The following is a 16,816-nucleotide window of genomic DNA, read 5'->3' as shown; positions in this document are numbered from 1 at the left end:
CAGTAAGTAACACCCCCATGAATATGCAAATCACATATATTATTTTTTCCATGTCCCATCTGGTGTTCATAAAATGGAACTGAATTATATCTGTCAGATACCTTTATCCATCTGTCTAATGCCAATATAGTAACCCACTGCATCAAATCCCATCAGTATATTATGAATGCATATGAAAATAAATACAAAAAAAAAACTAAAGGCTGAAAGTCATAAAACAATTTATTACTATTATTCCCARAATCTATTTATCTTTATACTATTATTTACTCTAGGGATATTACCTCGCAATGGTTCTCTTCTTTCCTGATTAAAACAGTTTCTCCATTTCAATATCTGGAATACTACAGTTTTTGGTGTGAAATAATCAGAGTTCTGTATTTTCTGTTTCCATTCATTTCTTGGCTCTGTTTAAGTCTACCGAGCAGTGARAGAAATGTATTGTGGCAGTAAGACTTCATAGTGTCCYCACACAGCTGTTCTTCGTCCATCAGGCTCATTCCTGATCTGCWCAGGCTCTAAGAGCACACATTTGATTCTACTGTAAAAGTATAAAATAAACATCTAAAATAGATGGGGAGCAGCAATTTTCTCTGCAGTCAAAGAAGAGCACTTGTGTGTTTAACTTTTCTTATTACCATCTTTGTGCAGTTTCACTATTAATGTGACAGAGGGCAGTGTCGGTCAGACGAGGAGTGGATTGTCTAGCACTGCCACTCCAGAAGCCACACCTCCATCAGAGTGTTCATCACTCTTGGTCCTCAGCAGATGTCCAACACACTCATTCAGCACCATGTCTTGCCCATGCCTGTGTGGACACAGAAATCATGAGGACACACACACAACCATTCAGAGAGGAGACAYAAGGCATCTTCATTACTCTGCAGGAGTACATTGTTATCACCACATCTTGACACAATAGTTTTCAGTGGGCCAAAATGTATACCACCTCCAATTACAGTATACTTCATTCCAACTCACATATACAATTTCTATAAAGTTGTCATGACAGGAATGTATACAGAAGGGTCTTTGACTGTACCTGACGTAGGCCCCAAAGACACCCAGCTCACTTAGGCAGGTGCTGAGTTTGAGTGGCGTCCCCAGTCTAAGGAGGTAGTTGTGTACAGGGCGGGGCTGAACCTTGTCCATCAGAATATAGGCCATCCTCTCTGTGCTCTGCTTCACACCCTCCAGTACCTGACAGATCTCAGCTCCATAGAGGTTGTTGCCTACAGGAGTAGAGGAAATCTACACTTTAGCAGACAGGCCAGAGCATGACAAGGTTAGAGGTCAGGGTCACAAGAGATGTGAAGTAAAGAGCTGAGGTCCTCTTACCCCCACCTTCCCTCTGTGGCTTCAAGACAAACTGGTCTGGTTTTGCCAAAGCCATAGCCACAGTCTTGTCACCTTCTGGTCCCTGTTAGTAAGATTGAATAAGAAAGTTGAAGCAGAAAAGCAAACTGCTAGGAAAGGCTTTATAAAGAAAGAGGTATGTAAGTAAACATTGTCAAGAGTCCAAAAGAGCCCGGTTTTGTTCTTACCATGTCTAGAGTATACAGCCCAGCAAAGGTTGCCCGGATCTGATCCACAACATCAGGTTCACCAGGAAAGAACCTCTCCAGAACACCCGGTCTGGCCAGTTCCTGTTGGACCTTCTTGGTGCCAGCCAGGTGGGTACTGATATCTGGACACTTCACAGCCATAGAGCGTTCCATCATGAGACGAGCCTCCCAGTTCTACAAAAAAAATCATACACATTGTCATGATAATAAGTGATTGCATCAGTTTCACGATGACAGATTTGACAACCCCAGCAAAGCTCTGAGAACYGAAAGAAAGAAATGAAGATGCTTGTGTTCAAACCTGTTCTGTGTAGTTCTGTGGCATGTACCCATTGCGGAAATATACAATAGCAACCTCCCGTCCATCTCTGCAACAAAATGGTTTTAAATGAAACAATGAGCATGGCATTACATTGAAAGTAAGGCAATGTTCAACAGCCTTATCAGTAACAGATGTTGCAAAATCAAAACATGAGTATATGTTGAGCACGCAAATGACTGTAATACATTTTTTAAAAGAAAGTAACACTTACACAAACAGCCTCTTATCCTGATCAAGGAATCCCGTCTTAGCTACATCTTCAAACTGTCTTCGTATAACAGGAATATTTCTGAAAACAAGCAGAAATATTTTATGTCGCGCCGTTTTGATATACCAATGGTAGTCAACTACATTTGTCTACCATGGCTACAAAAGTGGCATTAGGAGGCTCCATCACAGCATCATCAACAGGATAAAAATCAGATGATTGCGTCAGAGTTGATTATGATGCGTTTGACCAAGCACCTAGGCCTTACCTCTTCCATAGCTCATTCTCCACATATCGATGGTCGAAGATGTTTCTTTGGAGCTCTTCAACCAGATACAAGACTACTGCCCTTTAATGACAGAATGACCCATATTAAACGCTCAGCAGTGGTATCTACTTTGTGTTCTGTTACTGACAGACAACCAACAAAACGTCCTAGTTTTCTGTATCCTCTTTTGTTCTTTGTACAAACTGACAGATCTCAAACGCATTCACACATCTGAATCCTAACCAAGAAACCCACCTTTCTGAGCCGTAGAGGTCCCAGGCCGTAGCTAAGCCCTTTGCCAGACCTGCAGACGGGTTATTGTCTAGGATACGCTTGCTATCCTCCAACCGACCAGCCACCTTCAGGATGTGTCTATTGATGCAGACATAGACAGGGTCATTCACAGGGCATTCAATTGTTTACAACTTTTTCTTCAAACCAGACATACTTCTCCAATTCCCTTTCCCATCCTCCCGTATCTTTTACAGCAGGAGAATAAAAACCTTCAGCAGGGAAAACCGGCAGTATTGTTGTGGTTCACATACCGGTGGACATTTGGCGTGTGTGAGGCAAGACCACCAAAACTGGCAGCAATGGTGTTGATCTCGATCTGCTTCAGGGAGGCACTCCCATCCCCATTCTGGTCCAGCATGTAGTCTGAGCGATTCAGACCCAAAACTATGGACTGGAAATGTACAATGAATAAATGAGCATGAGCAAGGTCTTTGACCTCATCCTAAACGTATTTGATTGTTGCAACTTGAAATGCATTCAAACATAGCATCTGATATTGCTCAGCCTTCAACACCATAGTACCCTCCAAGCTCATCATTAAGCTCAGGGCCCTGGGTCTGAACCCTGCCCTGTGCAACTGGGTCCTGGACTTCACTGATCCTCAACACAGGGGCACCACAAGGGTGCATGCTCAGCCCCCTCCTGTACTCCCTGTTCACCCATGACTGCATGGCACGCACGCCTCCAACTCAATCATCAAGTTTGCAGTTGACAACAGTAGTAGGCCTGATTACCAACAACGACGAGACAGACTACAGGGAGGAGGTGAGGGCCCTGGCGAAGTGGTGCCAGGAAAATAACTTGTCCCTCAACAAAACGAAGGATCTGATTATGGACTTCACGAAAGAGAAGCGGGAGCACGCCACTATCCACATCGACGAGAATGCAGTGGAGAAGGTGGAAAGTAGAGGTCGACCGATTAATTGGAATGGCCGATTAATTAAGGCAGATTAAGTTTTCATAACAATCGGAAATCTGTATTCTTGGACACCGATTTGGCCAATAAAAAAAAAAAAAATGTATTTTTTTTTTAACACCTTTATTTAATCTTTATTTAACTAGGCAAGTCAGCTAAGAACACATTCTTATTTTCAATGACGGCCTAGGAACGGTGGGTTAACTGCCTCGTTCAGGGGCAGAACGACAGATTTTTACCTTGTCAGCTCGGGGGATTCAATCTTGCAACCTTACAGTTAACTAGTCCAACGCTCTAACCACCTGATTACATTGCACTCCACGAGGAGCCTGCCTGTTACGCGAATGCAGTAGAAGCCAAGGTAAGTTGCTAGCTAGCATTAAACTTATCTTAGAAAAAACAATCAATCATAATCACTAGTTAACTACACATGGTTGAGGATATTACTAGTTTATCTAGCGTGTCCTGCGTTGCATATAATCGATGCAGTGCGCATTCGCGAAAAAGGACTGTCATTGCTCCAACGTGTACCTAACCATAAACATCAATGCCTTTCTTAAAATCAATACACAGAAGTATATATTTTTAAACCTGCATATTTAGCTAAAAGAAATGCAGGTTAGCAGGCAATATTAACCAGGTGAAATTGTGTCACTTCTCTTGCGTTCATTGCACGCAGAGTCAGAGTATATGCAACAGTTTGAGACACCTGGCTCATTGCGAAATAATTTGCCAGAATTTTACGTAATTATGACATAACAATGAAGGTTGTGCAATGTAACAGGAATATTTAGACTTATGGATGCCACCCGTTAAATAAAATACGGAACGGTTCCGTATTTCACTGAAAGAATAAACGTCTTGTTTTCGAGATGATAGTTTCCGGATTCTACCATATTAATGACCTAAGGCTCGTATTTCTGTGTTTTATTATGTTATAACTAAGTCTATGATTTGATAGAGCAGTCTGACTGAGCGGTGGTAGGCAGCAGCAGGCTCGTAAGCATTCATTCAAACAGCACTTTCCTGCGTTTTGCCAGAAGCTCTTCCCTGTGCTTCAAGCCTATCAACTCCCAAGATTAGGCTGGTGTAACCGATGTGAAATGGCTAGCTAGTTAGCTGGGTGCGCACTAATAGCGTTTCAAATGTCACTTGCTCTGAGACTTGGAGTAGTTATTCCCCTTGCTCTGCATGGGTAACGCTGCTTCGAGGGTGGATGTTGTCGTTGTGTTCCTGGTTCGAGCCCAGGTAGGAGCGAGGAGAGGGATGGAAGCTATACTGTTACACTGGCAATACTAAAGTGCCTATAAGAACATCCAATAGTCAAAGATATGAAATACAAATTGTATAGAGAGAAATAGTCCTATAATTCCAATAATAACTACAACCAAAAACTTCTTACCTGGGAATATTGAAGACTCATGTTAAAAGGAACCACCAGCTTTCATATGTTCTCATGATCTGAGCAAGGTCTAGGACTAGTTACCATGGTGCTTGCCTACGGAGCTGTGAGGGGAACGGCACCTCCGTACCTTCAGGCTCTGATCAGGCCCTACACCCAAACAAGGGCACTGCGTTCATCCACCTCTGGCCTGCTCGCCTCCCTACCTCTGAGGAAGTACAGCTCCCGCTCAACCCAGTCAAAACTGTTCGCTGCTCTGGCACCCCAATGGTGGAACAAACTCCCCCACGACGCCAGGTCAGCGGAGTCAATCACCACCTTCCGGAAACACCRGAAACACCACCTCTTTAAGGAATACCTAGGATAGGATAAAGTAATCCTTCTAACCCCCCCCCCCCCTTAAAAGAGTTAGATGCACTATTGTAAAGTGGTTGTTCCACTGGATATCATAAGGTGAATGCACCAACTTGTAAGTCGCTCTGGATAAGAGCGTCTGCTAAATGACTTAAATGTAAATGTAAATGCAAGGAACTTAAACGTTAGCTTTCTTACATGGCACATATTGCACTTTTACTTTCTTCTCCAACACTTTGTTTTTGCATTATTTAAACCAAATTGAACATGTTTCATTATTTATTTGAGGCTAAATTGATTTTATTGATGTATTATATTAAGTTAAAATAGGTGTTCATTCAGTATTTTTGTAATTGTCATTATTAAAAATAAATTTTAAAAAAAATCGGCCGATTAATCGGTATCGGCTTTTTTGGGTTCTCCAATAATCGGTATCGGCGTTGAAAAATCATAATCGGTCGACCTCTAGTGGAAAGATTCAAGTTCCTTGGCGTACACATCACTGACAATCTGAAATGGTTCAGCGCCTCTTCAACCTCAGGAAGCTGATGAAATTTTGGCTTGGCCCCTACGACCCACACAAGCTTTTACAGATGCACAATTGAGAGCAGCTTGTCGGGCTGCATCCACGCCTTGTCGGGCTGCATTGCGGGCGGTGCAGTACGGCAACTGCACCGCCCGCAACCGGGCTCTCCAGAGGGTGGTGTGGTCTGCCCAACACATAACCGGTGGCACACTGCCTGCCAAAAAGATCATCAAGGACATCAACCACCCGAGCCAAGGTCTGTTCACACCGCTATAATCCAGAAGGCAAGGTCAGTAGACGTGCATCAAAGCTGGGACCGAGACTGAAAAACAGCTTCTGTCTCAAGGCCATCAGACTGTTAAACAGCCGTCACTAACACAGAGGCTGCTGCCTACATAAAGACTCAAAAGCATTGGCCACTTTAATAAATGGATCACTAGTCCTTTAATAATGTTTACATATCTTACATTACTCATCTCCTATGTATATACTGTATTTTATACCATCTACTGCATCGCTGCACCGCTCGGCCATCGCTCATCCATATATTTATATGGACATATTCTTATTCCATCCCTTTAGATGTGTGTATTAGGTAGTTGTTGTAGAATTGTTAGATATTACTGCACTGTTGGAACTAGAAGCACAAGCATTTCGCTACACTCGCATTAACATCTGCTAACCATGTGTATGACCAATAAAATCTGATCTCATGTATATACTGTATTCTATTCTACTGTATTTTAGTCAATGCCACTCATCCTAATATTTATATATTTTTTTATTCCATTATTTTACTTTTAGATGTGTGTATTGTTAGATATTACTGCACTGTTGGAGCTACGAACACAAGCATTTCACAACACCTGCAAAAAATGTGACTAATAACATTTGATTTGTTAGAAAGCAATAATACCCTACCTGGGTCTTGCCTTCCCGTAAAACATGTCTGTATATATTGAACAACCTCCCAGTGAAATCATCCACTTTGATGGTGCTGGCTAGAGCCTCCTCCAGGAAGCTTGAGTCCTGGCTGATCTTGTCCACCAGTCGGTTGTAGTGCGTTTGTACTGCTAGAGCCTGGTGGAAGGCAGCCTTGGGCACTGGTGAGGGGAAAAGTGTGAACGGTGCATAGGTCACCACCTGAAACCAAACACACAATAAGGGTGCCTTTGTAAATTCCCCATGGCAATCTACTCTGATTTGAGAGTGGCAGAGTGCAGAATAATTGAGGAGTTTGTGAATYCCCTAAACTCTTGTTATGGCAGATATGTAAACATTGGCAAAGAAACTGATTTCAATTGTTGCCAGTAACCCAGTTAGTCACCAACGCTCTAGATAACACGAAAGCAGCCTAACCAGCTCTGCTAGGGCGAGTAAAATGTTCAAAGTGAGGTGTTAAAGCTTCTTCCAGACACAAAAGAGAGCACGCTTATATTATTTTGGATGTTTTCAGCACAATTTCCAAGACGGATCAAAAACTCTGCTGCAGATATATATACTGAGCAATGTTTGGAACATCAAATTGCTATAACATCACAGTATCAATTCAGAAAACATATAGAATCGTGAGAATAGCCATATACAMTACCAGTCAAAAGTTAGGACACACCTACTAATTCAAGGGTTTTTATTTGTACTATTTTCTACATTGTAGAATAATAGTGAAGACATCAAAACTATGAAATAACACGTGTAGTAACCAAGAAAGTGTTAAACTAAATATTTTTTTATATTTGAGATTCTTCAAAGTAGCCACCGTTTGCCTTGACAGTTTGCACACTCTTGGCATTCTCTCAACCAGCATTACCTGGAATGATTTTCCAGTCTTCCACATATGCTGAGCACTTGTTGGATGCCAACTCATCCCAAACTATCTCAATTGGGTTGAGGTCGGGTGATTGTGGTGGCCAGGTCATCTGATGCAGCACTCCATCACTCTCCTTCTTGGTCAAATAGCCCTTACACAGCCTGGAGGTGTGTTTGGTCATTGTCCTGTTGAAAAACAAATTATAGTCCCACTGAGCACAAACCAGATGGGATGATGTATTGCTGCAGAATGCTGTGGTAGCCATGCTGGTTAAGTGTGCCTTGAATTCTWAATAAATCACAGACAGTGTCAGCAGCAAAGCACGCCCACACCATAACACCTCCTTCTCCATGCTTTACGGTGGGAACCACACATGCGGATAACATCTGTTCACCTACTCTGCGTCTCACAAAGACACGCACATTTGGACTCAGAGAAAAAGACAGATTTCCACCAGTCTAATGGCCATTGCTTGTGTTTCTTGGCCCAAGCAAGTCTCTTCTTCTTATTGGTGTCCTTTATTAGTGGTTTCTTTGCAGCAATTCGACCATGAAGGCCTGATTCACACAGTCTCATCTGAACAGTTGATGTTGAGACATGTCTGTTACTTGAACTGTGTGAAGCATTTATTTGGGCTGCAATTCCTGAGGCTGGTAACTCTAATGAACTTATCATCTACAGTAGAGGTAACTCTGGGTCTTCCATTCCTGTGGCGGTCGTCATGAGAGCCAGTTTCATCATAGCGCTTGAAGGTTTTTGCGACTGCACCTGAAGGAACTTTCAAAGTTCTTCAGATTTTCCGTATTGACTGACCTTCATGTCTTAATGGACTGTCGTTTCTCTTTGCTTATTTTAYCTGTTCTTGCCATAATATGGACATGGTCTTTTACCAAATAGGGCTATCTTCTGTATACACCCCCTACCTTGTCACAACACAACTGATTGGCTCAAACACATTGAGGAAAGAAATTCCACAAATTAACTTTTAATGCACACCTGTTAATTGAAATGCATTCCAGGTGACTACCTCATGAAGCTGGTTGAGAGAATGCCAAGAGTGTGCAAACTATTTCATAGTTTTGATGTCTTCACTATTATTCTACAATGTAGATGTAGATAAAAGTAAAAATAAACAAAAAACCCTGGAATGAGTAGGTGTGTGTCCAAACTTTTTTATATATAAAAAATGTAACCTTTATTTAACTAGGCATAACAGTTAAAAACAAATTCTTATTTACAATGACGACATAAACCGGCCAAACCCGGACGACGCAGGGCCAATTGTGCGCCACCCTATGGGACTCCCAATCACAGCCGGTAGTGATACAGCCTGGATTTGAARCAGGGTGTCTGTAGTGACGCCTCTAGCACTGAGATGCAGTGCCTTASACCGCTGCGCCACTCGGGAGCCCTATATATCATGATCGTGAGGTACCTGGAAAGTCCTAGCCCCAGTGCTTGATTGCCGCCGAGGTCAGAACGCTAGGATCAAACCTACTCCTCGGTCGAGAGTTTAACGCTCTGAATTTACGAAAGGACACTCTGACAACACCCTGAATTTACAAACGACCAGAGCGCAATCTAGAATGAATTTACGAACTTGATGTTATTGGGATTTCTCTGATTATCACAACAGATTGACATGTACAAAGTACAGGTAAGCAATTGAATTGCATTAAATGTCTTGGCATTCTGTTCTCTGAACATTTAAGATGGTAGATTAGATACTTGGTATAGTGAAAAATAAACAGAAAAACATGTAACATGACCACTGAGACAMAATACATTCCCACAGGTGCACAACTTTAGTTTTAGAAGTGGAGCGGGGGACACATCTAAAACCAGTCAGATAACCACGCCAAACAGTCTACCCGACCACTCGGAGGCGTCCGCATGTTCCTAAAGCACACCGCTGCCTCGTTTTGTATCACATTCATTCCAATGATAAAACATGTCCCCCCGTCCGCGGTGAAAGTCGCACCCCTGGATTTCCACAAATCCAGTCAGACAACACAGGCTCAAAAGAGAGAATTCCTGGCATGGCTGGTCATTACAAACGCCATTTTTTGAACAGTATAGTTCCAATGGCTGCCCAGTTCCTCCTTCTCCCACTTCTCCTTTGAATTAAATTAACCCAGACAGGTGATTTTCGCCATCTAATAGTAGAAAATTCTATAGTTATCAAACAACAGTTCAGTGTGTCTAAAAGGTTTAGCCTAATCAAGCAGAAAAAGGTTTACCTCTGATGAGTTGGGTGTCTCTTTAGTCCGCATCAACACTCCATTTAGAAGGGCTGAGTCTTTTGCCACATCCACTAAGTCCTTTATAAGATCATTATCCATTAACACATCCTCTGGTATCCCGTTGGCAGCCATTGRAGTTCACCTGTGCAAGGTGAGACCAACATAACGTATTTGCATTGTCACCATGACAAAGCAGATGATTGATTTAACCTTTATTTAGACAGGGATCCCCATTGAGATTAGCTTCGACCGCAACTGGATTCTGATTGTGTCGGGATATTGGGCTAATACAGAGATGTAACGTTACATACTAAAGTTAGCAAGATACTGTAGCTAGCTAGTTAACGTTAGCTACCAGCAGCATACACATACACTTTGGCTTGCTATCAACGTAAATGCACCACCACATGTTAAATGACAAACCTGTCCTTCTATACGCCGATTATGCTCAGATGATGTGCTCTGGAATGGCAACCCCCCCACCAAAAAAACCAGATGTTTTTCCCTTCAAGAATGAACACCACGGATAAACATGGACTTGGGGGCAAACCAAAGACTACGCCTTTTCCTCTCTCTTCAAAGCTCACTACCGTGAAAACGTATTCTTCTGTGGATTTTATATGGCAGTTGGCAACCAACTAAGGCGCATTACCGCCARCAACTGGACTGGAGTGTGGACCAGCGATAGCGAAGGTCTAAATCCTGCCCAATATTTTCGTCTCCTTAAGGAAACGAAATACATAATTCAATACAATATCCCCTGAAGATTTATCCAGCAATTCAATTAATCCTGGCTCTTCAACCCTATTACTCCTAAAATCTAATAACAATCGCTCCCTTTCCCTCCCATATTTCTGGCACTGAAATAGAAACATATTCCACTGTTTCCATCTCCTCCTGACAATGATCACACCTCCCAGTCAGATGTTTCCCCACCAATTTCAATGTACTATTGAGCCTTGTGATTACACTTTCCTCCCTTCTCTCTCAGTCTGAGGACCTCCCTGCCCCCACCTTTTCCTGGATCTTATACAGGTGTCTTCCCTTTCTCTCCCTGTTCCACAACTCTTGCCATTTGTTTTTAACCACTGTTCTTATTGACCCCTTGGCTTTACTGCTTGACAATTCCATCTCACCATTAGGATGTTTAAGAGCCTAATTGGTGATAACATCCACCTCCTCATTCCCCTCTACTCCCACATGAGCTGGTAACCAGAGGAACATCACAAATACCCCCCTGTCTCACCCTATACAAGCACTGCAAAACCCCATACAATACATAATGTCTGCTCTGTGACACAAATGTATTTAAGCTCATCAGTGCTGCACAAGAGTCAGAGCAGATGGCCTCACCTCTGGCCTCACCTCCTCCACCCACTCTGCAGCCAATAGTATGGCCAACAACTCCATTGTGTAAACAGATAAATGATCCGTGGCTCTTTTTGTCACTGCCACCTTAAACTCAGGAATACTAAAAGCTGCACCGGTCCTCCCTGTTTTAGGGTCCTTAGATCCATTTGTGAATATATTCAAGAAAGCATAGTACTGTGTTCTTAAATGTTCACTTACAACTGAATCTACTCCTTCCTCAACATCTCATACCCTCTCAAGCAACCCTAGATCACTGGCTGAGGGAGAAACCAAGGTGGGATAACAGGACGAACCACAGAGGGGCTAAACTCCCTCCCAAACAACACCATCTCTCTTGCCATGCCATTGCCTATCCACCCAAAGCTTGTATTAAGATTTTGTTCATGTTCCCAGCACTCTAGGAGTACCATTTTTGTAGGGTGCATAACTGTATGTCATTGTAGATTTACCCAATATGTCATGGCTAGCTGTTTTCTTCTTAACTTTAACAGCATCTCTTCCAGGATCGCTGCTACCGGGGCAGTCCTAAGGGCTCCACAACATATTCTTAGGGCTTGGGCTTTTTTAAAGACGTCTGAGCGGCTGATCCATATGCTATACTTCCATAATCCAGTGTTGACCTTAACAGTGCTATATATAGCATTTTCAACACCATTCTACCATTCTATTTTCACTCCATTCCTGACAAGCAWCGCATCACATTCAATATTTTCTTTCCTTTGACAACTACTCTGTTAATATGCTCCGCCCGTSTCATTCGAGTGTCAAACCAGACCCCCAGGAACCTAAAACCCTCCCACCCTCTCCAGATTCCTTCCATACAGCTTCAAGTATATTTCCTCCCCAACCTTCCTTCTAGAAAAAACACAGTCTGTATTTTCTCAACTGAAAACTTGAAGCRCCACCTGAGGGACCACTGCTCAACTTTACTAATCGCTACATGAACTCTTCTGGCTGTATGGGTAACATTTGTCCCTCTCTACCCACAGCGCCCCATCATCCGCAAACAATGACCTCCCAATATTAGGTCTCACCTGGGAGAATAAATCATCGTCAATCATAATGGAGAACAACAAAGGATGAATGACACTTCCCTGGGGGGTACCATTATCTACCTCATAGCTTTGTGACATAGAGCTCCCCACCCTCACTTGTATTGATCACCCAAAAAGAAAATCCATTATCCAGTCAAAATCCCTTCCTCCAACCCCCATGTTATCCAGCTTGATAAGTAGGCCTTCCTTCCGCATCATATCATAAGCCTTCTCTACATCAAAGAAAATGACTACCACCACCACCTCCTTATTTGCCTTCCATATGACTGACTCAAGGCACAGCACAGGATCCATAGTTCCCCTGCCTTTCCTGAACCCACTTTGATCTGGTGACATTAGTCCTCTCCAGAAAGTAAGTCTCTTACTCTCCAGAAAGTAAGTCAGCCTTTTCGTTATCATCCTTTCCATAGGTTTACATACATGAGATGTCAACGCTGTCAGCCTATAGCTTGAAGGACTAGTAAGGTCTTTCCCTGGTTTCCGTATCGACACCACTACAACCTGCTTCCAACTTCCAGGCAGTTTCCCTTCCTGCCACACCTTATTGTAAAGGCCCAATACTTTGCCCATTGCAGTGTCACTGAGATGAGCCATCATGATGTAACACGTCTCATCCTTCCCAGGAGATGTTACCTCAGCTTTAGCTAATGCTCTCTTCATCTCAGCCAACATAAAAGGGCCATTCAATGCATCCCCCACCATCTCTCTCTGATCCAGGACCACCGGATGTTCTCCTCTGACCCTCTTCTGTCAGATTATTTGAGATGTGCAGCTTAACAAATGCCTAGGCTAACATCTCTGCCTTCTCCATATCTCTCACTGCAAAAATCTCCCCACTTTTCAGCACAGGGAGACCCCAATCTCATCTGACCCCACTGATCCTCTTAACCATCCCCCATACCTCTCCCACAGGAGTGGTACTGCCTATGTTCCCACAGAACTAGTGCCAATACTCCCTCTTAGCTGTCCTAACAATCCTCCTTACTACTGCTTGTGCTTGTTTATACTGAATCAGGTGCTGGTAATTATGGGACCTTTTCAACATTCTGAAGCCCTGTTCCTACACTTCACTGCTTCTCTACACTCAGTCCACCAGGGAACTGCGTTACTCTTTCTCCTCCCTGTACCCGTAGGAATCACCTGCCTGGCCCTTTCRCCCRCCTGTACCCATAGGAATCACCTGCCTGGCTCTTTCTCCCCCCTGTACCCATAGGAATCACCTGCCTGGCTCTTTCTCCCCCCTGTACCCATAGGAATCACCTGCCTGGCTCTTTCTCCCTCCTGTACCCATAGGAATCACCTGCCTGGCTCTTTCAGAGCTGGGATGGTTGTATCCCCCATATATACAGTTGAAGTCGGAAGTTTACATACACCTTAGCAAAATACATTTTTCACAATTCCTGACATTTAATCCTAGTAAAAATTCCCTGACATTTAATTTCCCTGACATTTAGGTCAGTTAGGATCACCACTTTATTTTAAGAATGTGAAAAGTCAGAATAATAGTAGAGAGAATGATTTATTTCAGCTTTTATTTCTTTCATCACATTCCCAGTGAACAGAAGTTTACATACAATCAAATGTATTTATAAAGCCCTTCTTACATCAGCTGATGTCACAAAGTGCTGTACAGAAACCCAGCCTAAAACCCCAAACAGCAAGCAATGCAGGTGTAGAAGCACGGTGGCTAGGAAAAACTCCCTAGGAATGACAGAACCTAGGAAGAAACCTAGAGCGGAACCAGGCTATGAGGGGTGGCCAGTCCTCTTCTGGCTGTACCGGGTGGAGATTATAACAAAACATGGCCAAGATGTTCAAATGTTCATAGATGACCAGCAGGGTCAAATAATAATAATCACAGTGGTTTTCGAGGTGCAACAGGTCAGCACCTCAGGAGTAAATGTCAGTTGGCTTTTCATAGCCGATCATTTAGAGTATCTTTACCGCTCCTGCTGTCTCTAGAGAGTTGAAAACAGCAGGTCTGGGACAGATAGCACGTCCGGTGAACAGGTCAGGGTTCCATAGCCGCAGGCAGAACAGTTGAAACTGGAGCAGCAGCACGACCAGGCGGACTGGGGACAGCAAGGAGTCATCAGGCCAGGTAGTCCTGAGGCATGGTCCTAGAGCTCAGGTCCTCCTCCGAAAGAAAGAAAGACTCAATTAGTATTGGTAGCATTGCCTTTGAATTGTTTAACTTGGGTCAAACGTTTTGAGTAGCCTTCCACAAGCTTCCCACAATAAGTTGGGTGAATTTTGGCCCATTCCTCCTGACAGAGCTGGTGTAACTGAGTCAGGATTTGTGATGGCCACCCAAATCCTTGAATTTGTTGTCCTTAAGCCATTTTACCACAACTTCGGAAGTATGCTTGGGGTCATTGTCCATTTGGAAGACCCATTTGCGACTAAGCTTTAACTTCTGACTGATGTCTTGAGATGTTGCTTCAATATATCCACATAATTTTCCTGCCTTCATGATGCCATCAATTTTGTGAAGTGCACCAGTCCCTCCTGCAGCAAAGCACCCCCACAACATGATGCGCCACCTCCGTGCTTCATGGTCGGGATGGTGTTCTTCGGCTTGCAAGCATCCCCCTTTTTCCTCCAAACATAACGATGGTCATTATGGCCAAACAGTTCTATTTTTGTTTCAGCAGACCAGAGGACATTTCTCCAAAAAGTATGATCTTGTCCCCATGTGCAGTTGCAAACCAGTAGTCTGGCTTTTTTTATGGCAGTTTTGGAGCAGTGGCTTCTTCCTTGCTGAGTGGCCTTTCAGGTTATGTTGATATAGGACTCGTTTTACTGTGGATATAGATACTTTTGCACCTGTTTACTCCAGCATCTTCACAAGGTCCTTTGCTGTTGTTCTGGGATTGATTTGCACTTCTCGCATCGCACCAAAGTATGTTCATCTCTAGGAGACAGAACGCGTCTCCTTCCTGAGCGGTATGATGGCTACGTGGTCCCATGGTGTTTATACTTGCGTACTATTGTTTGTACAGATGAAAGTGGTACCTTCAGGTGTTTGGAAATTGCTCCCAAGGAGAACCAGACTTGTGGAGGTCTACAATTCCTGAGGTCTTGGCTGACTTCTTTTGATTTTCCCATGATGTCAGGCAAAGAGGCACTGAGTTTGAAGGTAGGCCTTGAAATACATCCACAGGTACACATCCAACTGACTCAAATGATGTCAATTAGTCTATCAGAAGCTTCTAAAGCCACATCATTTTCTGGAATTTTCCAAGCTGTTTAAAGGCACAGTCAACTTAGTGTGTGTAAACTTCTGACCCACTGGAATTGTGATACAGTGAATTATAAGTGAAATAATCTGTCTGTAAACAATTGTTTGGAAAATTACTTGTGTCATGCACAAAGTAGATGTCCTAATCGACTTGCCAAAACTATAGTTGGTTAACAAGAAATTTGTGGAGTGGTTGAAAAACGTGTTTTAATGACTGCAACCTAAGTGTATGTAAACTTCCGACTTCAATTGTAATAATTATACAACATTCTTGCAACCAATAGAATGTTAAATACAGTTGAACAATTCTAAGTTTTGAAATTGGCATTGTTTTACGTATCAGTTCATAAGCCATGTGCCATGGAATCAGTACATTGAAAATCTCTTACAACTATTTTGCAATCTATATGGCACAGCTGTCATTTTTTTGGTCCTTAAATGAAACTGGTCTACTTTTTAATTTATCACAATTTTCTTTAAATCAACTTTGGTCTTTAATGCTGGGCCAACAGACAAGTTCCTTACTTTTTCCCCCTTTCACTTGCCTCTTCAATTATGCGGTATTGCTGCAATTAGTTGGTTGTAATTTTGGGTAGAGCAAACATTTCCATATATTTTTGTTAGCTGCATGTGTTTGACATAACTCCACCAGTCCTATTTATGATATATTTTACAAAGATTTTTGTGATAAAGAATGTTTTTTTAATCAATTTAGTATATTTGAATTTAACCACAATATTTGTTGTATTATWTGTTCTGTCTTTTCTGGTGGATTTAACTGAAATTGCAACCAACGTTCAATGGCTTGTTTTCGAAATAGCGATATTTTGGATAATAACATTAATACTAATAAAATTATTATAAAAAAATAAATTWAAAAAAAGTATAATAATTCCAACTAACCCTACACTCATTAAAAACCCACTACCCCAGTCCTCTACTTTGACCCTATCTGCTCCTGCACCATGCCAACAGCCTGGGAGGACAGGACACCACCACTCAACACATTAACTCTTCTGAAGTCAAATCTCATATATCCAAATACATCTCTGCAGCTGCCACCCCAACATAGATTATTCCATAAAGAATCTGCCGTTTCCAGCTACAATAGTCATTTACAACATTAACAATGTCTACACTGCATTTCTGATCAATTTGATGTTATTTTAATGGACAAAAAAATAGATTTTCTTTCAAAAACAGGGACATTTTTTAGTGACCCCAAACTTTTTAACTGTCGT

At 42.5% G+C, this 16,816-nt stretch overlaps 1 protein-coding gene across 3 annotated transcripts; it reads right to left on the bottom strand.

The window, feature by feature from the left end:
* Positions 1-204: 204 nt before the first annotated feature.
* Positions 205-10,732, bottom strand: LOC111966463 (glutathione synthetase). 3 transcript variants are annotated; one of them, XM_023991105.2, is made up of 12 exons: positions 10,332-10,732; positions 9,906-10,050; positions 6,777-6,998; positions 2,909-3,048; positions 2,619-2,735; positions 2,364-2,444; positions 2,099-2,176; positions 1,867-1,933; positions 1,545-1,739; positions 1,339-1,420; positions 1,043-1,232; positions 205-808 (listed from the first exon to the last, which is right to left on the bottom strand). In XM_023991105.2, exons 2-12 carry the CDS (start codon positions 10,038-10,040, stop codon positions 685-687), a joined length of 1,431 nt encoding a protein of 476 aa, XP_023846873.1. In that variant the 5' UTR covers positions 10,041-10,050; positions 10,332-10,732; the 3' UTR covers positions 205-684. The 3 variants fall into 3 exon arrangements, with proteins under 3 accessions (XP_023846873.1, XP_070300558.1, XP_070300559.1); XM_070444457.1 differs by lacking the exon at positions 10,332-10,732 and adding an exon at positions 7,666-7,850 and having other exon boundaries at positions 6,777-6,958; positions 9,906-9,994; XM_070444458.1 differs by lacking the exons at positions 9,906-10,050; positions 10,332-10,732 and adding an exon at positions 7,666-7,707.
* Positions 10,733-16,816: the final 6,084 nt, after the last annotated feature.

This window comes from Salvelinus sp. IW2-2015, linkage group LG7 (assembly GCF_002910315.2).
Source record: "Salvelinus sp. IW2-2015 linkage group LG7, ASM291031v2, whole genome shotgun sequence".
NCBI classification, from domain to species: domain Eukaryota; kingdom Metazoa; phylum Chordata; class Actinopteri; order Salmoniformes; family Salmonidae; genus Salvelinus; species Salvelinus sp. IW2-2015.
Note: the sequence above shows the minus strand (reverse complement) of the source record. Positions and strands in the feature narration are given on the sequence as shown.

Coding starts and splice junctions, on each gene's coding strand:
- LOC111966463 (XM_070444457.1), bottom strand. CDS start 7,846: ATGACCAAACACACCTCCAGGCTGTGTAAGGGCTATTTGACCAAGAAG. Junction 3,049..6,776: donor TACGGGAAGGCAAGACCCAG/GTAGGGTATTAT, acceptor GTACATTTCCAG/TCCATAGTTTTGGGTCTGAA. Junction 1,934..2,098: donor CAGGATAAGAGGCTGTTTGT/GTAAGTGTTACT, acceptor ATTTTGTTGCAG/AGATGGACGGGAGGTTGCTA.